Genomic DNA, 26,435 nt, shown 5'->3' on the forward strand with positions numbered 1-26,435 from the left:
GTGAGGTAGGGAGGACGGAGCAGCACTGCGGCTTCTCCATGTTAAGGCCAATCTCTCCTCTCCCTTATCAACCTAAAACAAACCCACAATCCAGATAAACGTGTTATTCTCAGCGCACAGTGACAGGTTTATTGTATGTTATTAGCAACAGTGCGACCTAATGATGTTTGATTTCCTATGACTGTGGCTTTTTGTACTGGACAATTTATTAAATATGTCAGTTAAAAGCCACTGGCTGGTGGCTACCAGGAATCTTCTTTGCTACAGTTTATACAAAATAGTATATAAGATAGAAATGCCTGTTAGCACAAGTGTCAGTATATAACTTCCAGTACGTAATAGCAAAAAACTCACAAGTATAAACTGTCTTCTCAAGGCTGATACTTTCAGTATAAGATTACAAATTAGCTACTGACCCATGCAGCAAAACAATCTGTTTTCCTGAATGTCACACTGTCTTTAAATATCCCTCATAAAATTAAGGTAAACAGCAATTTAATTAAATAAAGGTTGTGTGTGGTGGTTGTAATTTAGAAAGCAAGATAACAACTCCAGTAATACTGCATAGACAATGCAATTGTTACTTAACAGTGAATCAAAAGGCCAAAAGTAAAATTCCTTCTCTTCCTGTCAATAAATCAAACAGATAAGGAATATACTTACAGATAGACTTTAGTTGGGTTTGAAAGATTTGTGGAGAAATACAGTAAAAGGAAAAAAAAAATGGCACAAAACTGATGTCAAGCGGATTGTCCTGCAATGTGGCAGTTGCGTGTGTGTGCATGTGTTTTATAGGCAGTTCTGATTTGTCCATGTACAGGGTGCTATCTGAATACCCCAACGTTGATTGACAGCGCCACCTCTGGTTTCCTGGATTTTGTTGGTCCAGTCTTCTTCTGTGGTCCAACACCATTGGAGCCTGCAGCCTGTCCTCTGAGAAGACACAAGGTAAAAGATTTTACTACAGGATTTTAGATGGAAAAAGTCACATAATTAGACTGAACTAACACAGTGTTGTTGTATTACAGCTAGGGCTGCAGCTAAAATTTATTTTCATAGTAGATTAACAGTTGATTATTTTCTCAGGTAATTGATTAATAGTTGCTTGCTTTAAAATGTCAGAAAATGTTGAAAAATGTTGATCAGTGTTTCCCAAAGCCCAAGGCGACGTCTTGTTTTCCTCACAACCCAAAGACATTCAGTTTAGTGTCATAGAGAAGCAAAGAAACAAAAAAGATTCATATTTAAGAAGCTGAAATCAGACAATTTTGGCTTTTTTTCTTAGAAAATTACTCAAACCGATTAATCAATTATAATAATTTAATAATAGATTAATCATTTCAGCCCTAGTTACAGCTGGAGTTTAAATGCAGTTGGCACAAAGATGATTTCCAAACATTAAATGGCATTTAAAGGTTTGAAGTCCCACCCTTTCCTGTGTTGCTCTGCCTGCTCTTTGAGCCTCTGCTGGCCCTGCTCATCCTCCACGGTGACAAAGTCCCTGTTGTTGTCAATCAAAAGATTCTGCAAAAAATATTAAGAACATAACAGAAAGATTTAAGCATTTATTATAAATAATTTTGGCTGCAAGTAAGAAAACTATATCACAATGGTTATAGCCTGAATGCCTATATCACAAGACTGAAGACACAAGCTGAAATTAAGAAGAATATTTATGTGATGTAGAAACTGACCTTTTCTTTAAAGTTGCAAGTAAGCAGATCCCAGGCTTACTGGGTCAAATGGACACAGTACTTTAATACTACTGAACCCAGTGATTTATTGTGTGATTTTTAGGGGTGTAAATAATGAACTGAATTTTCATCTAAAGTAAATCAATGAATGTGAAGTATTTTGTACTGTTAACAAGTGGTTTTTATTCCAGTCTGTTCCAAATATTCCCTGACCTGTTTTCTTTTTTCAAATCAAGGCCGTAACGGATTCATTTTGAAACAAAAAATGTTATCAATACCTTGATGCCGATTGTGTCACCATCTTTGAGATGAAATGGTGCTCCCAGTAGTGATTCTGCCTTCTTCTTTTTTTTCTTTTTGGAAACTTGCTGGTTCTGAAAGTAAAAGACACATTATTCACTGATAATAACATACAACACTCTGAGATTTTCAGCTGATGTCTTGTGAAATAAAAATTTCACAAGTTCCTGATAAATTGGTGAACTCAGTGATCAAGGCTGGCTCTACTATTGTTTGCCACTGTTTGCTAAGATTCATGCAGTCAGCATTTCTTTCTCATATTCTGCCCAAACTCTCAGAAGCTTTACCACTTCCTTTACCATTTTTACTATTGCACAACAGAGTGCAAGTATACGTAACAGGAAAACCAAGAAATGACTCTCTTCTAATCTTACCCAGTTTGAGATTTCTTCCCAGGTGTGTTTGTCTGGCTGGTGTTTGGCCAGCAGCAGAGAGTCGGGAGAGAGGCCATAGTGTGCAGCCAGACAAGTGCGGAGAGAGCGAGGAGAAGAATCACGGGATGCATCCCAAACCAGCTCCTCTGGAGGGTAATAACACCTCTCCCCTGGTATTCCCATTTTAATGTTCAGCAACACTTCTTTAGGACTTAGGGGCAGAAGGACATAAAGAATTTAACTGGGAAATAAAGAAGGGCCCTTCTCCCACCTTGGAAGGATGCTACAAAATGTTATGCATAAATCAGAAAACTGGTAACATCCCAACCCTTACCCAAGATCTTCCTCTTTTAGTAGCTGTTGCACACACACGTCTGTACCACTGGTCAGCTTCAATTTCCTGATCAAGTGGAAACATGTAACCAATGACTCAAAAGTTATGCATTTATCAATAATAAAGATAACCTGTCAATTACACATGTAATGGAATAAACCGTGAAAGAGGAAAGCGTTCATACCTGAGTGTGAGCTGTTGTCCTCTGAGGATTCTTGCCAGCCTCCGACCCTCCAGCTGCCAAACACGCATGAATGCAGTGGTTGGCAAACACACATCCTGAAGGGCAGGCAGCGTTAACACCTGATACAGAAATAGAAGACAATGAAGCAGAGAAAAATAAGCAAGTTTATTATTTAAATACCAGTCACAGTATCGCCCAGTAATCTAAAATAAGAGTTTGCTGGCTAAGATAACCATGTATAATAAATTGTAATGTGCATGAAATGACAGAATTACACGTGACTTTTCCTTGTTCTGATATCAGCATTTCATATAAGCCACTGGTCACCCTGTTCTCTAAATATCGGCACTGGCAATTAAGAAAAAAACTGTTTTGCACATTGTAATTGCCCCAGGCCCAGCAAAATGTAAAAACACTGAGTATGAGTAATGAGTATAAAAGCCATTCGGATTGTAAAGTACACAAAAATCAGGTTTAAGCCTTCCTCGTATTGCATTAAAAATCAGAAATAAATTCATAAAATAAAGGAAACACTCACTGTAGACAGTTGTAATATCTTTGTGTATTCTTAATGCTACTGTAAATGGAGTTGTGTCTCTCAATCTTAAACATTTTTACAACAAACAACAACACAGTTCTGAGTCCCCAGTAAATAGGACTGAAAACCTCTAGAATCCAAAAGGATTCATTTGGGATCTTTGAGAATTACCTAACTAGTATAAATGACTATCAACCCATGCTTTCCATATACACAAAACCTTCATACCTGAGTCTTGAGATCCTCCAGGGTGGCCTCGTCCGATATCTCCACCTGCCCTACACTTCTCAGCTCTGCCATGTTGTTGGCATACAGAGGAGGCGAGTTACTTTGCGTTTCAGCCGCACTCATAATTTCCAGCATTTGCTCCTCTGTGAGGCCGTTGTCAGTGTGATTCATTTCCACTGAGCTTTTTCTGGGATCCAGATACAGCCACACGGACAGCTTGAGAAAACCCTTCGGAGGAAGCTGCCCCTCTGTGACAATTAATGTCTCTCCATTGTTTATCTTCAGCTCTGACAGAGAAGCATCCTGAGAATGAAAGTATTATTTCAGACACTGCTCAACATTTTGGCATCGTGTGTGGGTTTTTACTTACTTATGTTAAGTTTTCATTTAAACTTTTTGTTGCGTATTTTGTTAGCTTTTCAGATAATATTTTCCACAAATTTTGCCTGATGCCAAGTATAATTTCAAAAGATACATGAAAAAGTATACCTTTTAAACAGGAGCAAAAACAACATATATTTGTGAGCACAGTTTGATTTTGGTCTGATATATTGTTCACACAACAGCCAGCAGCTCACCTCATCCATAAGTGGCTCTCCAACCTCCTCACACCAATCAAGTCTCCTCAAGTGCCAACAGGTGCCTGCAAACACACATTTAAATGACATTAACAACCAGAAACTGCACCACAATACTAAAGTAAGAATTGTCTGATTACATTCATATAAAAGCAGATATAATCTTTGTGATTCGATGTTGAAACTTTGAGTTTACAGTGAAATACAGGTTACAAACAGTACGATAAGAAAAAACATTTTACCATCAAGTCCAACAGCATCCAGCATTGCCTTTAGACACTGCAAATAACAATCAGAAAACAAGAGTTTTAAGAAGTACACACACGTAGCAAAAGCACATATAAATGTTTTACAAAATAAGCACATAAACATTTTCTCTTCACCTCTTTGACAGTACAAGTGTTCTCCACTATTATATCCATCTCCATGCCAACAGAGGGCGCTGTACCCACAGAGAAGTGCAAGAAAAGCTGCAATGCATAGAGAAAAGCTCTCGTCAATCAAGCAGTATAAATGCTCATAGCTCCTCGGATTAATTTGTTTAAAAATGTGGGATAGGAAAGGTTTACTGGTACTCCTGTGCAGCTGCAAGTACAAAGGATTTATTGAAGATTTCAAATAAAAGACACACCTGTGATGCCTTGGGGGCATTCCCCGGACAGAGCGTCAGTGTGGTCATGAGTCGCACTCCTGCATCACGAACACTCAGCTCCTCACACACTGTCAGGAAAACCGTCATAAGACAACACAAGTGCACTTAGTAAATATAATTAAACATCAAAGACACATGATGAGAAGAAACATTACAAGCAGGGGGAGTACCTTTTAAACATTTTATGAGGGGGCAATGTCAAGGAACCTCAATATTTTGTTAAAATGAGGGGGATTTCCAGCTCTTTAAGTTTTCTGCACCATTAAAATCAGCCCGAGGTAACAAATGACACAGTACCTGGAGGAAGGAGTTTCCCTGTGCAGTCCACCTGCCTCAGACAGAACTGTGCACCTGGTCAGTGAGAATAAAAACAGCTGATTTAAGAATGTATTTAAACACACAAAAAAAATATTACATGAAAAAAAATATGGGAGTTCCTGAGAAAACTGCCATGGTCAGTCATTATAGGCAGATAATAATTTATCAATATCTTCTATGTTAACCCTGGCAAAATCAGAATGGCCTTTATTCACCAAACATGTATACAGACACAAGGAATCTGACTCCAGTTTTTCATTGCTTGGGCATCAACTTCATGTTCAAAGACATATTGTGCAAAAAAAAACTGACTTGAAGCATATATAAAAGCTTCAGGTTGCAGTTACAGAGACACAACCAAGTACAGAGCTGCAGACACGGGCTGACAGAAACTTTTTACTGTAAGTGTTGCAATAGAAGGGCATTCACATGGATACCACTGTGAATCAACATTAACCTCTTATGCCTAGTTCTAATTCAGCAGTTATTTTACTGAAAATAACGCAAAAATAGCATAATGCATTACAGACTAATACTGCAAAGTAAGTTATTACTTTCAAATAAATGTTAACTTACTGTACTTGAGCTTTGCATTGCATTATTAAAACAAATATCGACTCAGACTCTGTACATATAGTGACACTGACTAATAATGGGAAAGGGTGGTTCTTATGTTTAACATGAAGCATCTTGCCTGGGGGTTGCTCCTGTAGCTGCAGTTCCTCTATAGCCCTCTGCTTCACCTCACACAGCAGCTGTGAGAGAGACACGTTAAGCACGACTAAATTATTTTTTCAGGAACAACAGTGTGATCCTTGAATGGAGAAGTAAAGTGGAAGAAGAGACAAACCAGACAAAAGCAAACACAGCAGCATCAAAATTACTGACCATATTTCCTGTAGCTGGAACCTTGATCCTCCTCCTCTCCTCTTCTTTCTCCCCTTCTCCTCCTCCTCCTCCAGGTGGTTGAAACTCCACCTGGAGCCACCGGCAGTCAGACGGTGTAGTCACAGTGACAACGTCTCCGTTTAGAGTGAACATGCTAAACAAAGTTAAGAAGACAGTAAAGTAGTAAAACACACACCGGAGGGAAACCGTATTTACACACATTGCGGAGGATTTTACCTGCTGTCGAACGACTGTGGCTCCAGCACCAACAGTGCGTCTCCATCTTTCAGCGACAGCTCTTTTAGCGTCCGCTGCATGTCAGCAGGGGGGAACAACCTCCATCCGCTGGCCCCTCCTCCTTCTCCTGCCCCTTGGTCTCCTCTCTTTGCTCCTTTATGCTCCTGACACAGCAGACTTTCCTTTGGCTCCCCCAGTGCCTCCTTCACCTCCCCAAGAGTCACAGCACCAGCAAAACCTCTCGCCTCCTTTTTAAGCCCCGGGCCCCCATTTTCAAAGCCTACTCTAGCCTCTTCACTCTCCGTCCCATCCTCCACCTCCTGTTCCCCATCTTCCCCCAAAAAGGGACGGACTACGGTCAGCAGCACTGGTTCCCACTCAGCTCCAGTTAGGACAGTCGCACCACACACCTGAAAAGAGAAAAACCAGTACACAAGTTGGACATTTGGGGTCTTGTCATGTTTGGTTAATGACAACGAAATGTAATGGAATTTGCATTCACTTTTTTTCTTGAACTTTTCTGCAATTTTCTACTGCTCCGTCTGGGTCTTTATGCTGTCTCTTGTCCCTCTCAATAACCATCATGTCTCCTTGACCTCTTCCCATCATTGACCACTTTTCAGCAGGACATTTCATAGGAGGGTTTCCAAAAGTGGGGTGCATGACAGTAAAAATAAAATGGTGGTGTAATGGTGTAATTTTGGTATTCTTACTACAGTTCAGTTTAGTTCACTTCAGTCCAGTATTCTTAGTACCATTCAGTTCTAACTACAGAGAGTTTGGAGAAATGCTCTGAGATGTCCCTGCACTTCCATGTGCAGACATGGAGAGTGGCAGCAGCAAAGACCCTCCACAGGATACAGAACAGAACAAGCATCATTGACAACAGAAATGACACTGATTAAGTTAGAGACAGAATAAAAAGGAGGAACTGAGGCTGAGGTGGGCTGGAGAGCAGCTTGCACAGGAAACAGCTTAAATAAGGCCCCCTGTACGAGATTTGCTAACTGGATGCATAGAAGGGAATCAGCTGTGCTATCAGCTGATATAGCTGGGATTATGAGCTGAGCTTGACTCTGTAGACTCTTTGATAGCATCTGAATGTGATGCTTTCACCATGGCAACTATACATAGGCTATTTTTTTAAGGTGTGGGGGATTGTCAGTCTGGTTGGGATTTAAAAAGGGGGGCATGGCCTAAAAAGTTAGTTAACAGCATTAAAATATCAAACCTTTCATTCCTTATTTCACAGTACGGTGCTGCTTTGATAACACGTCACTGGCAGCTGTATTAATATTTTTTTAATATTTTTTAATATTTTAAGGACAACAGATTTAGGATTAAAAAAATTTTCTTGCATGAAGCCTCATATGTTGGACTGTGTCTTTCCTCACCTCTCTGCCGTTCCACACAAACAGGTCAGAGTTTGTATGAATGCCTGCGCTGTACAGGGAGACACTGTCATCTGCAAAGAGTACCAGAACCAGAATGTAGTTAACACATTTTTTTAAAAAATGTATTCTATCCTCTTGAAAATATTTTGCATTCAAGCATCTCACCTGTAAAGGTATTATAGAGATGGAGACCTGCAGGAAGACTCTTGGCAACAGTCAGAGCCATATCCCCCTCCCACAGTTCCTGCATCTACAGAAACAAATGCAAAAAAAAAAATCTGAATTCTACCATTCTTTTCAACATTTTAAAACGCAACAGCTAATGTTTTTGGAAATGACGTCACCTGATAAATAGCTAATCGAAGATCTCCAACGGTCTTTCTACGGTCAAAACTCAGAGTGGTGCTCCCGTTCTGCTCTTTGCTGATTGGTTGCAGGGCTCCATTTTCTAGCCTGTAACTGGGCGCCAGATGGAGACGCAACTCCACAGTGTTGTTAGTGGCTTCAAACTCTTCACTGTGACAGAAACAATGTTTACACAATTTAAGTAACAGACCAATTTTCCTATTTTCTATTGTTTTCTATGTGTTGATCCTTACTGGTAGACATTTTAGATGTCACTCAAAATATCAGACTTTTACGTCAGAACCTGACAGCTAAAAGTGTCATGTGATAATAGTGTGTCTGTTTTTTTATATACCGCATTTTCTGCAGTTTGTTGTTCTCCTCCTGAGCCATCTGAATGAGGTGAAGAGGAACTTTATATTGGGGATTGTTCAAAGCTGCAAATATAGAAGAACACAAAACATATTAATAGCTAGCAGTCAGTCAGTCATCCAGTTACTTTGCCTTCTGTGCACTTGATGACAAAACTATTAATAAATTATCAAAATGAAACCAGTGATTAACTGTCTAACTAATTGTCCCACTGTATCAAATTAACCCACTTTTTCTTCTGTTATTTGCCTCTTCTCCATTTCTTTCTCTGATCTGACAAATCTTTTCCAATACAAATGCAACACATGGTGTCCATTACCTTCACTGGGCCTGTGCAGCTGTGTTTTTCTGTAGAACAGCATGTATGCGCTCTCTTTGCCCTGGAACTGCTTCTCTATGTCAGACTCCCTGATGGAGGTCACCGTGGAGTCATTCAGGTCAAACCAGTGGCTACCCTGCTGACAGACAGGAAGAAACACCGTGAGAAACAGGCACCAAAGTAATCACAAGATGGCTAGCAGGAATACAGATGAAAAATAGAACGAACTAGGTCTTCGCAATTTCATTTTAGACCATGAATTCCTGCTAAAATGTGACTGCTGCTCCAGTACCTCTTGTTCAGTCTCTGGCTGTTGTTCAGGAGCTCCGGGGTCAGAGGGTGTTGAAGGATCAGAGTTAGTGGTCTGCTCAGGTGGGGCAGGGGGCTCGGTCACAGGGCTTGGCGGGTTTGCCTTCAGTGCCACTCGAGTACCACTGGACACCAACATGAAAACGTCATTGTGGGACTGCAGGAACTACAGCAAAGGAAATAAAGTAAAGACACAACAATTATTGGTATTGCTACAAAAAAAAATAAACTGGTATAGGCTTCAGAAAACACCAGAAATTATTAAAGATTCAAAGAAAATATAATACTATAAAAAACAAAGAAATCAAAATTACCTTTCCAATGGGACCGTAGTGTTTTCTGAACTTTTTGCTCCAGGATGAACCAATCTTATCCATGAGTTTCTGTCCCAGCTGGTCCATCAAGACACTCTTTGATGGCTCCTAGTAGAGAGGAAATTAATAGTAAATAATTAAATGATAGTCTCAATAACTCAACAAGGAGAAAACATGTATGAACTGGACAAAATTAAGGTTTTAGATTGTTGCTACTATACCTGGTCAATAACAGCAGTGAGGACAGACAAAGGGTCATCTTCTTGTAGTTTTGGCTCACACACTTCCTTTTTGACCTCCTCCTTGGCGTTCTTCTGGGTCTTGGGTTTGCATTCCTCCTCCTGACAACAAAATAAATAGGCTTTTCCTTATGAACACATTCAAAAGCTGTAATGAACTATATTTTTACATTTCTGATAGTAATGCACATCAGACAAATCTACCAAACTTTGAATTAGTAATAAGCTGTTTTTAATAAAGCTGACCAATCATACTTTCATTGTCACTGTGATATGGACATGCTATAAACACATCGCATAAGACTGCCTAAAATGCAATGAATAAGAAATAACATTTTATTTACATGCATCATGCATTCACACTCAGCATGCAAACATTTTTAACCTATCAGATGGAGCCCTGGATACATGAGCCATGTATTCACACCCTTTGGTCAGTCAGATAAAGCCCTAGCTTCCTATCAACTCATCCTACTCAGATTAATTGATGACAATTTGGTAGTCACTGCAAAGTTAAGTTGACAAAGACTGGAGGTGGAAAAGAATAACATTTTATCATTTTAGATTAAGGAAAGATGACATGTTATAAACACATGGACAGTGTAAATCATGCCAAAGTGGAAAAATTTGTTGATTTATCTTAAGTCATATCATCATCTCAACAATGAACAATGTCATTGCGCACCGCAGGTTTTCCTCATATTGTAATGATTTGGTTTTTAACTTAATTTCATGGGGAATGACCAATTAGTCCTTAGTCACCAATGACACTTAATAAAATATGTCTTTTTTTTTTTTTTGCTCGTATCCTTGTGTTTGGTCTTGTATTTTTCTCACCGGTGGCTCCCATTGGCCCAGCTGGTCAATGTCCCTGATATAAGCATGGTAATGGCCACCATAGCAGCCACCCTTATGTATAATCACAGAGAACAGCTCATAGGAGTAATCAGAGTCCTCTCCATCAGTCTGTAAGGAAGGAACACATCATAGTCAACTTATAAATCAACTTAATATAAGTGAAAACCCACAACAATCTAGAGAAGTTGTGTTAAATGCGCCTAATTTAATGCACCTAAGTTCAGGTACCTGTTCACAAAATGGCTGTAGATTGATGGTGAAGGGGAAACTGTAGCGCCCCGTCTCCTTGTATCGCTCACATTTGGCAAAGTCAAAGCTGAATCTCAGCAAAGACATTGTCATGAATGGAGGGAGCTTCTTAAGCTTTGCAGACTGAACAAGAACAAAGGAAATAGAAGAAAGGAAGGTGAGAAACAGAGAAAATAATGATGTATTTGTATTTTTATGTTTTAACAAAGCAATAATTGTTCACATCCCCAGTTTAAATTCTCTTTTCTATTCAGTTAAGTGAAGAAGAAGAATTTAAACATCTCTCGAGGCTCACTGTATTATAACCTTTGTTATTGTGTTGACGCAGTCTGAAAGCTGGCACTAACCTTGGCAGCAGTGACCAGCCTGTTACACTGTGCACAGCGGTACAGGTTATTGCCCTCAAACAACTCTTCCTCCACAAACATGCTCCACAAAGCCTCCTCCAGACTGGACAGGCCACAAACACAAACAGTCAGGTCCAGGAAGTCCTCCTAAAAAAGTGAGTTAATTAATAATCATTGTCTTCACATTTAGCAGTCAAATTTGGGCCGCAAGGATAACTCCTCTAGTGTCAGTCTAACTAAATCTTACTGAGCCAAAGACAAAAGGTTTTCCTAACTGTAAATAATAGACACAATAAAAAAGAGCCAATCCTGCAAACACTGACACACCTGTCTCTGACTGACGTTACCACACTCTTTGCAGACAATGCTGTTGACAATGGTCCCATGGTACAGCCGGTGGATAAAAGTACTACCAGAGGTGTCCACAAGAGAGTGCTCCAATGCACTGAACAGAATCCTGTTCAGCTCCTGAACATCATGCTGATTGGTTCCCTGACAGACATTTACAGAAAAAAAAGGATCAAATAATGAAAAGAAAGATGGTGTGTCCCAGTTACATACAATGACCTAATAGTATACAGAACATAATATATTAAACCACTCATCGTATATCGTTTCTGTAGTCACTATAGAAGAAAGCAATGTACTGTACCTCATGGGATACATCATGTCACTTTTTACTTTAAACCCATCATTTACATACAGCAACTTTTAAATTTTTGTTTGTCTTTTGCATAGTCACTCTCACCTCCCCCAGCCAGAGATTAAGTTACACTTTCCGTTTGGATGATTTTAGAGGTCTGGTTCAATTTTAATCACATCACTGTATGTACATTCTTGACCTAGAAAACATGGATATGTATTATCCTAAGGCAAATTCTGTGAATGTTTCTGTCTGCTCTCCCTCTTCATGTATGTATTTTGCATGACTGCAGCTGGGACGCCTCCAGACAAAATGAAATTCCAATCAGGTTGTAGTTTGAAATCCAGTTTTGTGACTGCGTGCATGCATTTCCTGGAAGGTAAAATCAATCACTGAAATGAGAAGTGTAACATGAGCCTCTCTTTCTCCTTCTTAGTGGCAAAGATAATGGACACAGACCTCGCTGCTGTTCCAACCAAAGCTGTCAGTGAGGCTGGCGGTGGAGGCGCTCTGCTGGTCCACCAGCAGCAGACTGGCAAACAATCTCTGTAGCTCCAGAGGGATCACTCTGACCTGTGGAGAAGAAGGAAAAAAACGTATTACATATCACAAAAACCACGTATAACATTACATTTATAGTTACACCTGCAGTGTAGGCCATACTCGCCAACCCTCACAATTGATACAGGAGACTCCCATTTTTCATAGCCCTCACCCGGTTTCCTCTCTGGATCACAATTCTCCTGTATTTCTCATGAATTAAGAAGATTTTTCACACATTTTTGCTCTGTTTCATTCTCACAGCCTGTTTCTGGTACTGTACACGACTCTAAAAGCCTACTGTCTCCACACAGACAACAAAAACAGCTACACCAAATGTTGCTTCCTGGCATGCACATAATGTGGAAGGGACTAGCACACACCCAGTTCTCATTCATACTCATGCCATGTCCTCCACATTAAGTAAGAAACAGAGAGAGAACTGGATAGTACCAAGAGAAAGAAATACACAAGCAAATTTCAGATGGAAGATTTTAAATTAAAGTGGGGACATTTTTCTAAGAGCATCTTAACTAGTAAACTCTTAAAAAACATTTGTAAGATATTGTATTTAAAATATAATATTCACTGTCTGTGTTATTGTGCTCAAATTTGAAACTGGACTTGGTAAGGCTGCCGTGGTCAGCGAATAAGTTGTTGGTCACACACAGCCACCTATTTGCAAAAAGATCTACTTATTTTCATTCTTTAAAAGTCACCAGTATCAAGGAACAGAAGTCTATGACACTCAAATTTTGGAAAGTGTTGTTCAGGCACTTACTTTGGCTCCTGGTTTGTCTTTGTCTTCCAGGCATCCTAATTCCTCTGGCCCCAAACTGAACAGCTCCTCTGCAAACACACACACACACACACACAAAACAATCAAATAAACAAAATAAACAGATAACTTCCTTCTGGTTATTTACTGCAGTAATGGCCCTGAATCTCATCACACCTAAAGTAAATGTAACCTGTCCTTACCTCTGAACTCTGGGGTGAAAAGCAGGGTCTGAAGCAGGGAGTTGAGGTAGCAGGTGCCCCCCTGGTTCTTGATGCCGCACAGATTGCTTCTTCCTCGAGGGGAAGGGGGCTCGTCTCCCCCTTTTGCAATTCTCCCCCTGGAGGAAGTCGAAGCGAAGCCTTCCTCCTCCTCTTCCTCGAAAAGATTCCCAAACATGCTGCCGTGTGAGTTATTTACTCAGTTTTCTCTCAGTTATATGCTGGAACTCGCAGTAAATGGTGTGTTAGCACTCCGCTATGCCCTCTTGCTATCTCATCTTGGTCTTGCCGAGTTCTCTATTGACAATGGCCGGACTGACTCTAAAATAAGAAGATTTCACAGGGCTAAACATAGCGACTATTACCGGATTTATATGCGTTTGACTCGCAGTTACGTTGTTTAGCTAGCTTAGCACGCTAACAAAGGCAAATTAGCCGCAGTCCGACACTGATGTGCAGCTTGACAGCTCAGCGAAAATAGAGGCGAAAAAATCAGGCTGTTTCTAACGTTAACGGTCAGTGTCACTACGACTAACAAAATGGCGTCTTCTTATCTAAACTCAAACGGCTAATTTAATTATTATAACCTCTGACACACACTTTCTTCCTCTGTGTGTCTTAAAACAGGTAACAAACGAAACGTAAATAAAAATACCATCGGAGAACAGTAGGCAGCCATGTTTCTTCCTGGCACAAAATGTAATGGCGCATTGTGGTATTTGTAGTTTTCCACCCAGCAAACGGTCGCGTCTTAGAAGGGAAACCGAGACTCGCGAAAGACCTCGCGAGAACGATAATTTTAACCAAACTATGCTCTTTTCCGTACCCTTATCTAGTGGCTGTTGTCCTTAAACCAATACAGATTTTAAGCGTTGCTGCATTATAAAACAAAATTAATTTGCACAGGGTCTGCAATGGAAAGACGACACAGCCAGATCTCGCGAGAGTTTTGCAAATCAAGGGTTCCCTTCTTGACACGGTGACGAACACAAGCGTACGCGCGCACACACACGCACACACACACAATCAATATAATTGAAGGTACTTTCATTACTTAGCCGATGTAGATGAACATATTAAGTCTGATTTATTGTCATTTTAGCAATTAACTGTCAATTTTATTTATTAACATAAAAAATCATGTTTTATAGGTACATTTCTTTTTACAGCAACAATAACTAACAATAAAAAACAAGTTTCTGGCAAGTCTAGTCTTGAAGTCATGTGACTTGTAGTCAACATGTTTTACAATGCACATGGAACAAGTTAGCTTTTGGGGTTTTCTGGCAGAAATCTTGCTATTGTAACCCAACCTATGATTTTTTTTGCCCCTAAACCTAATCAAGAGGGCTAACCAACTAACTAGAGCTATACCGATTAGTTCATTAATTGATACGTCGATTGAAAGAAAATTTGTTGCCAACTATTTTGATCATTGATAAACCAATCCAGTCATTTTCAAGCAAAAATGTAATTTGCTGGTTCCAGCCATTTAAATGTAAGGAGATTTGTTACTTTTGTGGTTGGTTTTGGACTGTTGGTTGGTCAAAAGAAGCATTTTGAAGATGTCATTTTGGGCTTTGGGAAAATGTGATGAGCATTTTTCATGATTTTTTGACATTTAATAATTAAAGTAATTGAAGCCCTACTCCAAACAGCTTTTAGAGTTGTTTGTATTTATAGAGGCTGGCAACTATGTGCCGTGGGCCATGCATACCAATCTTCACCAGGTATTTCATTAGCCATGAAATGGCTTGTATAAAAAAAAAACAGAAGTTATGTACATTCTTTTCAGCCTGCAGGGTATGTTTACTGTTACCGTCCCACAAGCTCCAAATGAACATAGCTGAAGGTTAGTCATACACAAACTGCTATTGTTTTGCATATAAACATATTAAATCTGGTTTATTGTAATTTCAATAATTTACTGTCACTTTTTATATGTAATTCATGCAATCAGAGGCAAACAAGTAATAATCAGTCAACACACATTCCAGACAATAAACAGAATGTTAAATATCATTATTCAATGTTTTTACAGAAAGATAGAAAACTTACAGAGACATGTTTAATTTCTGTCAGACAATTCACACGAACAGATAAACATATTCTCGGAAAATGTTGTGCACCTGATAATGAGGTACATCGGTTGTTAACCTAGCACCACTGATGTTGTGAGGTAACTGTATGCAGGGATGGTAATTATACTACATTCCCTCAGCCTCTTGGAAATTTCTGAGTAGTAGCCACAAGAAGTTAAATTTTAATTATTCTTTTTCTCATAACATTAATTCATTGAACTGTTTAATTATATATTTGACTACATTTTATCTCCTCACATGATGGTTTTCAAAAACAGGTTTGAAACTTGGATAAAATTCTTGTGGCAGAATACTAAATCATTTTATCATATTTCAATTTCATTTAATATTTTTTCCTAAAACTGTCAATTTTAAAGACATTTATTGAAAGAAATATCAAAATCATTCTTTAAAACCCACTGTGAATAATTTCCCCGCCCCTTTTTGCTCTGCGCTCCCATAACAGTTGAGCAAGCTTGATACCTCAATCAGTTTTCTCCTTTTTCTTAAAAGTGATATATATCTTAAGTTTGCCAGTGTTAGATTAGCTAGCAGGTTAGCTAACGTTTCACTAACATTAGCTAACTTAAGATGTAATAGGTCCCCTAGCGACATAAATTAGCTTAGCACATAGCATAACTAAGTACAGGAAACAGGAAAGGAGAAAGCTGACCGAGGGACGGGACTTAGGATGGGACAGTGGTTAACTGTAAAAACCTCCTCAGGTTGTTAAAACCCCCACATTTCCAAGAACAATAGTAAGGTCATGACCTTAATAGTTGCTACTAGCTGCTGACTCTATGTAAATTACAGGCACAGAATCATGAAGGCACATTTACTTAAACACATTCACACATTTCAAACATTTTTTCAAACATTTTCTCACACTGGAACACACAGACAGTAACAAAGAAGAACAGCACGTACACACAAATAAATACAGTGCACAAAACCACACTCTCTTTGTTGCCTAGTATGTTTTCAGTTTGAACACTTTGGAGAGAGGTGCTTTGGCACTGGAGTAGATCAGATATGATTCTCCTTTAGAGCTGAAAAACTCCCAGTCACTGCACCCGATCGTCGGGAGCCAATGAACGGGAACAAAGCCTTCATATCCCTGCCACCTAAAAAAACAAACAAAGAAGAGGAATCAAATCAAATCTGCATTTGCATCTGCTTAACAAAAGGCTCCAGACCTAAAATTAGCTGTCAGACACTTCCTGGTTCCTAGTGAGTTCTCACATGTCAAAAGTGTGTATGCTTTCACTAGTCTGGCTCACAGGAATAAAATAAATCTACATTACAACAGGGTAGGTGTATGTCTGCGAGACGGCCATCAGAATGGATGAATTATTTCTCACTGTGAGGCGTGCTGTTGACAAGTTGAGTACCTGTAGAGAATGCTGTTGAGAGAGTAGGATTCTCCGTTAAAGGAATTAGCGACAACCAGAAAATATTCCTCCCCGAGGCTGAAGAACTCCCAGTCCACTGCACTGGAGAGACAGAAAAGGTATGTGGTGATGACGAGAGGCTGAAATGGCAGCAAACAGGTTATTACACAGGAATTGTTCTAATAAATGTTTGCACATCTGTACCTATAGGTGACAATATCCTGGAAGCGGACAAACAGCTGTCCATTCATGTCCAGTTCGTAGATGGTGGAGTTGATGGCATATCGACTTGGTCCATTACCATGGAGTCTGTGTCCATTGGCAACGACTAAGAAGACTCTGCTGCCAATCTGAAACATTTCCCAGTCTGTGGCACAGAACGTCTAAAATTGTAAGTGAGAGAGAAACCATGAGTGGTAGTGTAACTTCTTCATGTTCACAGTGGAGTTTCATCATTTTCTTTAAAGCACTTTAAGTACTATCGACCTATAGTTATTTGAATACAGTATAAAGACAAGATATTTAAAGTTCAAACTGATTAATGTAATTGTTTTTTGTAAATATAACACTTAACATGTTTTAACACATGCAGAATGTGTGTCATTGTCTTGCTGAAATAAGTAGGGGTGTCCCTGAAAAGGACATCGTCTGGATAGCAGCATATGTTACTCCAAAATCTGTACAGTATGTACCTTTGAGCATTAATGGGGCCGTCACAGATGTGACAGTTACCAGTAATGCCATGGGCACTAACACACCTCCATATCATCACAGATACTGGCTTTTGAAGTTAGCACTGGTGACAGTCTGGATGGTCTTTTTCCTCTTTAGTCTGGAGGACATGACGTTCATGATTTTCAAAAAACGATCTGAAATGTGGATTCGTCAGACCACAGCACGTTATTTGTCAGTCCACCTCAGATGAGCTCGGACTCTGCAGGGTTTCTGGATGTTGTTGATGTTTGGCTTTCATCTTGCATGGCGGCGTCTTAACTTGCATTTGCAGATGCAACAACAAACTGCACTTGGTGACAAAGGTTTTTCCAAAGTTTTCCAGAGCCCATGCAGTGTCCTTTATATAATTATGTGGACTCTTAATGCAGTGCAACCTGAGGGGTCAAAGGTCACAGCGTTTCAATGCATGCAGACTCCTCACTTTTTGAGTCTCTTAATGATATTATGGAGTGTAGATGGTTAAAACCCTAAATGTTTGTGTTTAGAAATGTTGTTCTAATACTGTTTGACTATTTGCCCATTCAGTTTTCCACAGTTTGGTGAACCTCACTCCATCCATGCTTGTGAGCGACTGAGCCTTTCCAGTTAATCTGTTTACCTGTGAAATGTTCCAAACAGGTGTTTTTTTTTTAAACATTTTGCAACTTTCCCAGTCCTTTGTTGCCCCTGTCCCAACTTTTTTGGAACGTTTGCAGGCATCAAATTCAGAATAAGTGTATATTTACAAAAAACAATAAAGTTTATCAGTTTGAACATTAAATATCTTGTCTTTGTACTGTATTCAATTAAATACAAGTCAAAAGGTTTTTGAAAATCATTTCGATCTGTTTTATATTTCCACTTTACACGGCATCATGGTGACTTTTTGGAATTTGGGCTATAGAGAAAGTTTTTCTGATTATCCTTTCTGGGTCATTAGTCACATTTACTGTATTTCCACAAGTGTTTTTGTATTTCCGTTTTGTGTTTTTTGGAAAAATTATAAAATGAGTCCCCCTATGTGATTAACAACTAAATATAGTATGATGCATAAATGTCTGTATCTCAACAATTACCACAAGTTATATCAAATACTTGTCCCCTTTAAATTCAAAACAACTTCAACTTTTTGGTTCAAACTTGGTTTCATTTAAATAACTGCTTGAGGCACATCCAATATCACACAAAAAAGCAAAGATTAACCCTTGGCCAAGGTCAAGGTGGTGACCATAAACCTTAATGTCTCTGGTTCACATCCAAAGATTAGAGAAAAGCCCAAAAAAATGAACACATATTTGAGCAGCAGGACTCATTTATCATGTTATGGCCCCTTAGATTAATCTAGTGACCCTTTGGAGGGGGCTTGACCCCTAGCTTGGGAACCACTGGCCAAATTACCCATCTAGTTAATACTAGTGCGACATTGGAAGAAATACCATTTACATCACATTGTTGCATCACTATTTACAATCTGATAATATCATATATTATAATATATCACTCAAAGGACCAAGTTTTCCATGGGATGAGTATTTCTCCATTTTTTTAAAGGGTAGGTCTGGTATTGTAATAAATGGGTGAGTCAGTTTTAAGACACCAAAGTCAGACGATAACACAAACAAACTAACCAATCGAGACAGCAGTAGACCAACAACAACCATGTTCTATGAAGTAATATTACTCTTTTGTCTTTGGACATGGTAGCTTTGAACAGAGCAAGAGTTCCTAGTTGGAAAAGGCCGTCTGAAAAGATGCATCTCTGTAGAAATCCTTTCCATAATGTTGTCAGACACTTAAAATACCAATCTGACCCTATCAGTAGCAAAATCAAGCACTGTACACATTTGCCCCAAAAGATGTTGACGTCATTGCAGCCTGTTTTGCTGCTGAGGCAATCTGCTGGAACAATACCAAAAACTGAGCTAAATTATTAGTCATTCAGATTTCAAAATATATTGAAAAATAAATAAATGAATACATTAACTGGCCCCAGGTTTAAAAATACCAGAATTCCCCTTTAAGTATATTTAGCAGATAATGCTTTTGTGGCATTTTGGATAACTTAATTTTAATGGACTCAATTACACTGTTGCATTGCTACTTTTGCTCAAGTAACAGATTTGAGTACTTCCTTGACTATTGCTTGCTTGAACATATAGATGGAAAACCTGAAAGAGAAACAGTTAAGACACCAATGCATTAAAAAAAATGTATTTTCATACACTTGGATGATTTTACATGATTAACTTCCAGCTGCCTGAAGGTGTTCTTAAGAATCCTCACATCCAGCTGTGGAGTTCCCCTAAATCATCTCCTAAAGGTTTCTCATGTGACTATCAATATGTCAACACGCTCGCCTCAAATGTGGCTGGATTCAAATATATGACTCACTATCAGTTACATGTCAAAGCGCTGCCATCGCTCAAGCAAATCATGGCAAACCGCACGCTCTATTTTTGGCCCTGTCTTAAATGTTCCTTGCTTCCCACCTCTCTTTCATTACTGTTTTATCTCTCCCCATTTGTATTCTCTTCCTACTGTGTGTACAGAGGGGATGATTTTTCATTCACACTGATACAGATCTCATCAGAGGAAATCAAAGCCCAGCTGGTGAGAAGATAAGCATGGAAATCATGCCGAAAAATGCTATATTTAAGTGCTATTAAGTCTAATATCCAGCCATGCCCAAAACTCCATCCAAATTTACCCTGTATTGTGGTGAGGCATCAAACCAATGGTTTTTTTAATTAAGAAAGTGAGATTTGGGCAATTTTTCAGGACCAATTACACATTATTTTTGCTGTTTCATGTTCACCACATACCTTAATTGTTTGGAACACCTGGAAGCTTCCATTGACCCAGATGTAGATGACTGAGTCCACAGAAGTGGTCACTCCATCAAAGGCATTTGCGACCACCAGGAAATGGTACGGTCCGACTGTGAAGAACTCCCAGTCGTAGGCCCCTGCGGTCGGCAGCTTCTGGTGAACCTCAAAAGACTTTGTTAACTTGTTCCATTTGTATATCACACTGTCTATGGTGTGATTATCATTACCTGCAGGACAAACCAGAAAGACGGAGAATGCATCAAAGTAGTTTAATATTTTGCAGATGTCATTTCAGGAATACCGGTAGTCAATTAATGGATATAAGTTTTTACCTTGTCTATGATTGGCCACAGCAAGATAGGTTTGTTGATCGATGTTAAAGGCCTCCCAGTCTCGTGCACAGTGGGTCTGCAGAGTCTGGAACCGCACAAACCGTTTCCTTTTTTTGCTCCACTTGTAAATCACAGAGAAGTCCGTCTCTGATTGTTTGTTAAGATGCTTGTCTGGCCCTTCACCAGAGTTAGACACCACCAGAAACATCTAGATTGAAAAAAAAACACAGGGAAGATCAGCTCTCCAAACTTTTTTTTTAACAGGTGAATATGTGTGTGTGCTTGATTCATATCCCATAAACCATCTCTTGCTTTTGGTCACACCTTCTTGCCCATGCTGAAGTGTCTCCAAGCGAGAGCTTCATATGTGCTGATGTTCTGGTAGAGCTGGAAACCTGTGTGGCTCCACAGATACACAGCAGAGCCAGAAGCTGTTGACCGATGAGCCATAGCAGCCATCAGACCCACACCGGGTACCTGGAACACCTGAAGATTGGATTAAAAAAAAAACACTCTGGTCTTGAAAAATGCAGGACTATATATTTTTCTTGTCTTGTGCCTTCAGAGTTTTTAAATACAGTGAGAATCCCTGCAATAGTGAATTAGACTGGACCTTTCAGTGCATTTTTGATTTCAAAGGGGTGTCATCAACACACAGGTCAAAATGCTTCTGGATGCCACTGCATAGACCGACAACCAGTTAAAACACTGAAACTTGACCTAAAACCAATCAGAGCAAGGTGTAACATCTAGACATATCATTTCATTTGGTTCCCAGGCTAACAGACACCTCAATTAAACACAAATATTCATGTTGTTAAAAAGTGAAAGGATACCTCTACGTCATGTGTCTCTGAGCTGGTGATGAGGACTTGATGTTCCAACACGTAGTCCAGTCGTTTATGATCTGAGGAGATGGAGACGTCAGAATTCTGTCACATTTTCAACCTAAGCTTAGTAAAAACGTAAACTTTGAATAGCCATATTCTCACCCTCCAGCACAGCGATCCACATTGTACCATCACAGAGGTAGAGACCTTTCTTAAGCGGATTGAACCACAGCTGGCCTTGTAGAAGCTCTGAACACGACTGCTCCAAGCCCACAGACACTCGCTCCTTTGCTTCTGACAGTTTGTGATCAAAACACAGAGACAAGCAGGCAATCAAAGAGGCAGGATGGCAGCCACACAGGAAAGCATAAATGTCATGTCTTAAATTATACTGTATCAAATGTCTTGTAAAATGCATCTGGAAGGTACCATAGGAGGTCACATGGCTGTCACCCTTCTTCCCAGTGATGGGCAGGTCTGAGAGAAGTGGTGGTACTGACAGAACTGACAGCTGCGGTTCAGAAGAGGGGCAGATGTGATGGGTGGCATCCGAACCTGGCACCAAAACCAGCTGTCGCAAGAGACCCTATACAAGGGGCAGCAGATAAGAAGGAAAAGATGTGACTGTCTTAAAGCAAACAGTGGTTCAGCAGCTTATTCCTTATGCGAGTTATTGATAAATAAATATAATTCTTACTGAATACAAGCCTTTCCATCTCCCCCGACTGCCAATGTGGAATCTCGATCCCTGAATGTTGAGGTCTGAGGGGAAAGGCCTGGAGGGAGCACTGTTCATAATAAAAAGACATAATTATTTCTAATAACTGAGGTAAGTTGTTTTTGTTCTATAAATTAACTAAAAGTCTGTGTAATTAAAGTAGTCTCCGTTCTGCCTCTGATTTTGGGACCGAGACAGGAGTTATATAAGCACTGTATGGGTGCTGATATTCCTTGCTTCTGTGCACCAGAGGGAGTTTCCACTAAAAAACCATCTATCACATACTGTCAGGCTACTATGATATGGCTTCAGGGTGCAAGCAGATTTGGAGCAGTGCCACTGTATTGTGGTGACGGATCTACTATCCCTCAAGGGAATACAGAAGGAACAGGAAGAGAGCGGGGTAGGAGACAGACGGCAAACAGAAGCACCCAAGAGCAACCAAAAAAATATCTTAACTTACATTTCCAGGGGTGGTCTACAGTCCATCGTGAGCCTCACATTATGGCTATCGATGGTTAAAACCAGAGTGTGCCACTGGTTATCGGCCAGTCGTGTGCCTCGAAACCCCCAGTGCTCCACGACCCCTCTGTGACCTCTAAAAAGGAAGTGCAGACGTTTTCTCGAAAGCCTGAGTCCCAGGATGAGTCGCCTCTCCTTATCCTCTCCTTGTTCGTCCCCCCCTTTAGTCCTTTTCCCTTTGTCACTCTCAGTCTCCTTCTCTGCTTGCTCCACTTTTTTTGACTCCATCAAGGAAAAGATGTATTCATTTTTCTGAAAGGCAAACAGAAAAAATGCTCACACTTTGTTTGGCAGGAGTGGAAGATAACAAAGTAGATTTAAAAGTACTATACTTGGGTACAAGTTTGTGGCACCTGTACAAAAAATTCTGTTCATTACTTGATAATTTTTAAAATAGCTGCAACCTTGCATGTACTTTACTTGTATATTTCATCTTCAAGTTATTCAGTACTTATTGTCAACTACATTTTGATTTAGATAAGTACATTTAGCTGATATAACTTCTTTACTTCAAGTAAGACGCTGCTGGTATTTTCACTTCAGTAAGGAATCTGAGTAGCCAACTTTTCCTGGATGCTCACCTTGGCTGCAGTGCGAGTGACTTTTAGTGTCACGACAATGGAGAATTCTTTAGGAAAGAGGTCGCAGTTCACCAGCAGCTGGGAGGAGGGAAAGCTCATGGAGCTATGGGGGCTCGAGAAATATAGCCCCCTCACCCCTCCAGCCTCTTTTATGTTCACCCCGGGCACAAGTTTGGAGGGGTCCCTCTCGAGGACAAAGGACAGAAGATCCAGAGGGACCAAATCTGAGGACAATGAGCAAATCAAGAGGTCAGAAAGATTGTTTTACTGCTTAAGTCTGCTATACTGTCAACCAGTTGTTCCTAATCTTGGGGTCGGGAGAGGTCACAAAATAAATCTGAGGGGCCCTGAGATGAGATAGCAAAGAATCATAAAGACTTTCTGGTTCTCAAATAGTGTCTGTTTTTCAGACTTTTCTGCCAGGTTATAAAGATTATTGAAACTGAAAACTAGAAAAATCAGAATCACTCAGAAGTAATCCACTACTGTACCTAAGTGCAGTATGGACATACTTTTCAAGTTCTTTATACTTTTACTACACTACTTTTATTTGGCAACTTAAATTACTTTTTACTTTGCAAATTTATATTTCTGCAGACAAAATATATTAACTTATTATGAATTATGATGATTTGTTATAATTTAACTGCCAAACCATGTATACAAGTACAGCTGAAGCAGGTGACAGAAGATTAATTTGCAATTATTTTGATCATTTTTCATGCCGAATGCTGAACATTTCATGGTCCTAGCTTTTCAAATGTGAAAATTTGATGCTATTGATTATAACCATTTACTATTTCTAATCACTTTTTATCATTTTGAAGTCTGTATTATTCATTGAACAAATTAAGCACCATGAGGATGCCACTTTGGGTAATTACAATGCCATTTCTCACAATTTTCTGAATCTTTACAAACCAAAAAAATAATTGACTGACTGAGAATATAGCCAGTAGATTAATGTTTAATAAAAATAACCACTAGTTTGATCTTTATATAAAATAAAAATACCCATTTTTACTTTTAATACTGTAAATACAAGTAACATTTTCAATGCAGGACTTTTCCTTGTAATTGAGTATTTTTACAGTGCGGTACTGGTACTTTTAAGAATCTAAACATAGGCTAATGAATACCATATGGGGTTACAAGTAGACATGGGTTTGTTTTAAGGAGACACACATTAAAAAAGGGTGGGAACAGCTGCTATAAACTAATAAATCAATTAATGGCATTGCACGCTTTAGTCCATGACTCCCCCAGTGTGTGAGAAATAGCCCTGGGTGGTGGTGGAGCTATAGGAGGTTTTAGGAGGGGTTGTTATTAAGAAATACTCTTTGAGAAGCCAGAATAATGGAAGAGAACTACTCCAAAATTGATGACACATGTTTGTCCCAATTCCCTGATGTGTACAGAAATGTTGTGGAATCCCAACCACATCCAATGTCTGTACTTGTTTGTGGATGTTAAATGCAGTTAATATTGCACGCAACACTGCAAACGCTCCCACTGTACTATAAGCAGATGCAGACAGTTGGAATTATCCAAAAGAATTTTAGCTGGAGGGGTTTCCCATGTATTTAGATGAAACTGTAAACCATTCACTGGATAATCATTAACTCAAACATCTGATGTGTTGAAGTGAGCTGAGGTAATAAGACAGTAAAGCTGAAGTTAAGAGGGATAGTATAGAATAAAATGGTACAGTACCTGTACACTGTCTCCATGTGTCTGTGGTGGTGTCAGTGACCCTTAACCCCAACAGGAGAAGCTGCACAAATATCAGCGATGACATTATAAAAAGCATGTTTGGTTCAGTTGCCAGCTGATACAAATGTCCATATTGAAGGTATTTATCTATGTCCTGCTCCTTTTGTCTCTATGTTAAGTGACAAGACACACCAGACGACTGTGTGTTCTTCATATTTATACAAGTGAACATTTTCAGATCTTCAAAGAAAAATGTCTTCTCAACAAACTGCCGAATGTCATCCAAGCTGTCCTGGCAACTTAAGAATCACTGTATTTAAGTAGTAGACAGTCCCAGAGCATCTGTGCTTGGAGAGGAATCCATTCATCTGTGTGGAGATTCCTGCACCTGCAGCTCCTTTTAAACAGCAGCAGAGTCATGCAAATCACTAACCAGCCTGTCACTCTTCCTCCCACAACCGCCTCTGATGACACAGAGCTGCCAGAGGGCTGAGCTGATCCGCTCCGTGTGTGTTCATGCTCACTTTTGACACACAGACTGACTGACAGACAAGAAGACAGACAATATTTTAATGTAATGATAGAAAACTCTTCTATACACCTGATCAGTGCATGAAAGAGACGTATATACAAAAATACACAGCAGAAACAACCACATCACAATGCAACTTGTATTAGAATATTCATATTATTGCACAAAAGACAAATCCAGACATTCACTATTAGAAAAGGGGCCTGGCAGACAAAATACCTCTTTTTAATTAAAAGTCAACCTAAAAACAACAACAGAACATACGTGACCTCTGGTGCACTAATGCATAGATGGATATGAGCTGAGCTATTATCATATTAGCTGTTATCCTGTAGTTTATTACCTGAGAAACTGAGGCACGTCCATGAACCCAACTGCGATATTAAAGTCTCAAAGTGGGATTATTACTTGTTGAAAGTGTAATGAAGTCTGAGGACAGTGAAATTAGGAAAACACTGCATTGGTAAAGCACTGAGAGACACTGGTGGATGCTGGTGGCCCCATGTTTGAAAAAGCACTGCATCGATGCGCTCTTGAATGCTCTTATGGTAGAAAAAACATAGTAAAGTGTCTTAAATAGACAAAACATAGTAAAGTGCACTCTAGGGTGCCTATATGGTAGAGAAAGTGGGTTGAAGTGGCCTCTAAGGTGCCTTTCCAATGCAGAAAATGAGATGAAGTGGCCTATGGGTTGCCCTTTAAATGGAGAAAACATGATCCAGTGCCCTCTAAGGTGTCCAACAGTGGACACCAATGGATAAAACATGATGCATGCTAGCTCCAGTAATTAGTTGGCCTCTACATACCTCTGAATGGGTAAAGTTAGTGGTTCCCTGTGTTGTTATTGCAGAAGTCTAGTAGTTGTTCTACTAAACCAGGGTTTGGAAGTGTTTCACTTAAAATGAACCAAATCACAACTATCAGCACTCTGATTCTCCAC

The 26,435-nt window shown here is 39.5% G+C and overlaps 2 protein-coding genes and 1 long non-coding RNA gene across 7 annotated transcripts; 1 reads left to right on the forward strand and 2 right to left on the reverse strand.

The window, feature by feature from the left end:
• Window positions 1-263: 263 nt before the first annotated feature.
• usp40 (ubiquitin specific peptidase 40) lies at window positions 264-13,977 on the reverse strand. 2 transcript variants are annotated; one of them, XM_084742627.1, is made up of 30 exons: window positions 13,236-13,977; window positions 13,036-13,103; window positions 12,174-12,287; window positions 11,399-11,563; window positions 11,072-11,218; window positions 10,704-10,847; window positions 10,455-10,583; window positions 9,600-9,719; window positions 9,379-9,486; window positions 9,048-9,230; window positions 8,756-8,891; window positions 8,420-8,501; window positions 8,064-8,235; window positions 7,885-7,969; window positions 7,720-7,790; window positions 6,326-6,735; window positions 6,089-6,242; window positions 5,895-5,955; window positions 5,180-5,233; window positions 4,862-4,950; window positions 4,614-4,700; window positions 4,473-4,509; window positions 4,231-4,295; window positions 3,653-3,955; window positions 2,887-3,005; window positions 2,703-2,768; window positions 2,369-2,579; window positions 1,973-2,068; window positions 1,430-1,524; window positions 264-933 (listed from the first exon to the last, which is right to left on the reverse strand). In XM_084742627.1, exons 1-30 carry the CDS (start codon window positions 13,429-13,431, stop codon window positions 825-827), a joined length of 3,876 nt encoding a protein of 1,291 aa, XP_084598753.1. In that variant the 5' UTR covers window positions 13,432-13,977; the 3' UTR covers window positions 264-824. The 2 variants fall into 2 exon arrangements, with proteins under 2 accessions (XP_084598753.1, XP_084598752.1); XM_084742626.1 differs by having other exon boundaries at window positions 8,756-8,894.
• On the forward strand, window positions 13,315-22,015 carry LOC146310919 (uncharacterized). 3 transcript variants are annotated; one of them, XR_014772292.1, is made up of 3 exons: window positions 13,315-13,439; window positions 16,936-17,116; window positions 21,895-22,015. It is a non-coding gene; the product is annotated as an uncharacterized LOC146310919 (long non-coding RNA). The 3 variants fall into 3 exon arrangements; XR_014772290.1 differs by lacking the exon at window positions 21,895-22,015 and adding an exon at window positions 17,986-18,115; XR_014772291.1 differs by lacking the exons at window positions 13,315-13,439; window positions 21,895-22,015 and adding exons at window positions 16,717-16,844; window positions 17,986-18,115.
• On the reverse strand, window positions 16,016-25,345 carry LOC146310920 (thrombospondin-type laminin G domain and EAR repeat-containing protein-like). Of its 2 annotated transcripts, none has more exons than XM_084742630.1 (13): window positions 24,964-25,345; window positions 23,251-23,474; window positions 22,611-22,921; window positions 22,127-22,217; window positions 21,859-22,015; window positions 21,592-21,720; window positions 21,436-21,506; window positions 20,924-21,085; window positions 20,600-20,807; window positions 20,262-20,494; window positions 16,930-17,108; window positions 16,726-16,827; window positions 16,016-16,458 (listed from the first exon to the last, which is right to left on the reverse strand). In XM_084742630.1, the coding sequence occupies exons 1-13, from the start codon at window positions 25,058-25,060 to the stop codon at window positions 16,305-16,307; spliced, it is 2,118 nt and encodes a 705-aa protein (XP_084598756.1). In that variant the 5' UTR covers window positions 25,061-25,345; the 3' UTR covers window positions 16,016-16,304. The 2 variants fall into 2 exon arrangements, with proteins under 2 accessions (XP_084598756.1, XP_084598755.1); XM_084742629.1 differs by having other exon boundaries at window positions 21,592-21,723.
• Window positions 25,346-26,435: the final 1,090 nt, after the last annotated feature.

This window comes from Lutjanus erythropterus, chromosome 18 (assembly GCF_056507025.1).
Source record: "Lutjanus erythropterus isolate fLutEry1 chromosome 18, fLutEry1.hap2, whole genome shotgun sequence".
In the NCBI taxonomy this organism is placed as follows: Eukaryota; Metazoa; Chordata; class Actinopteri; order Lutjaniformes; family Lutjanidae; genus Lutjanus; species Lutjanus erythropterus.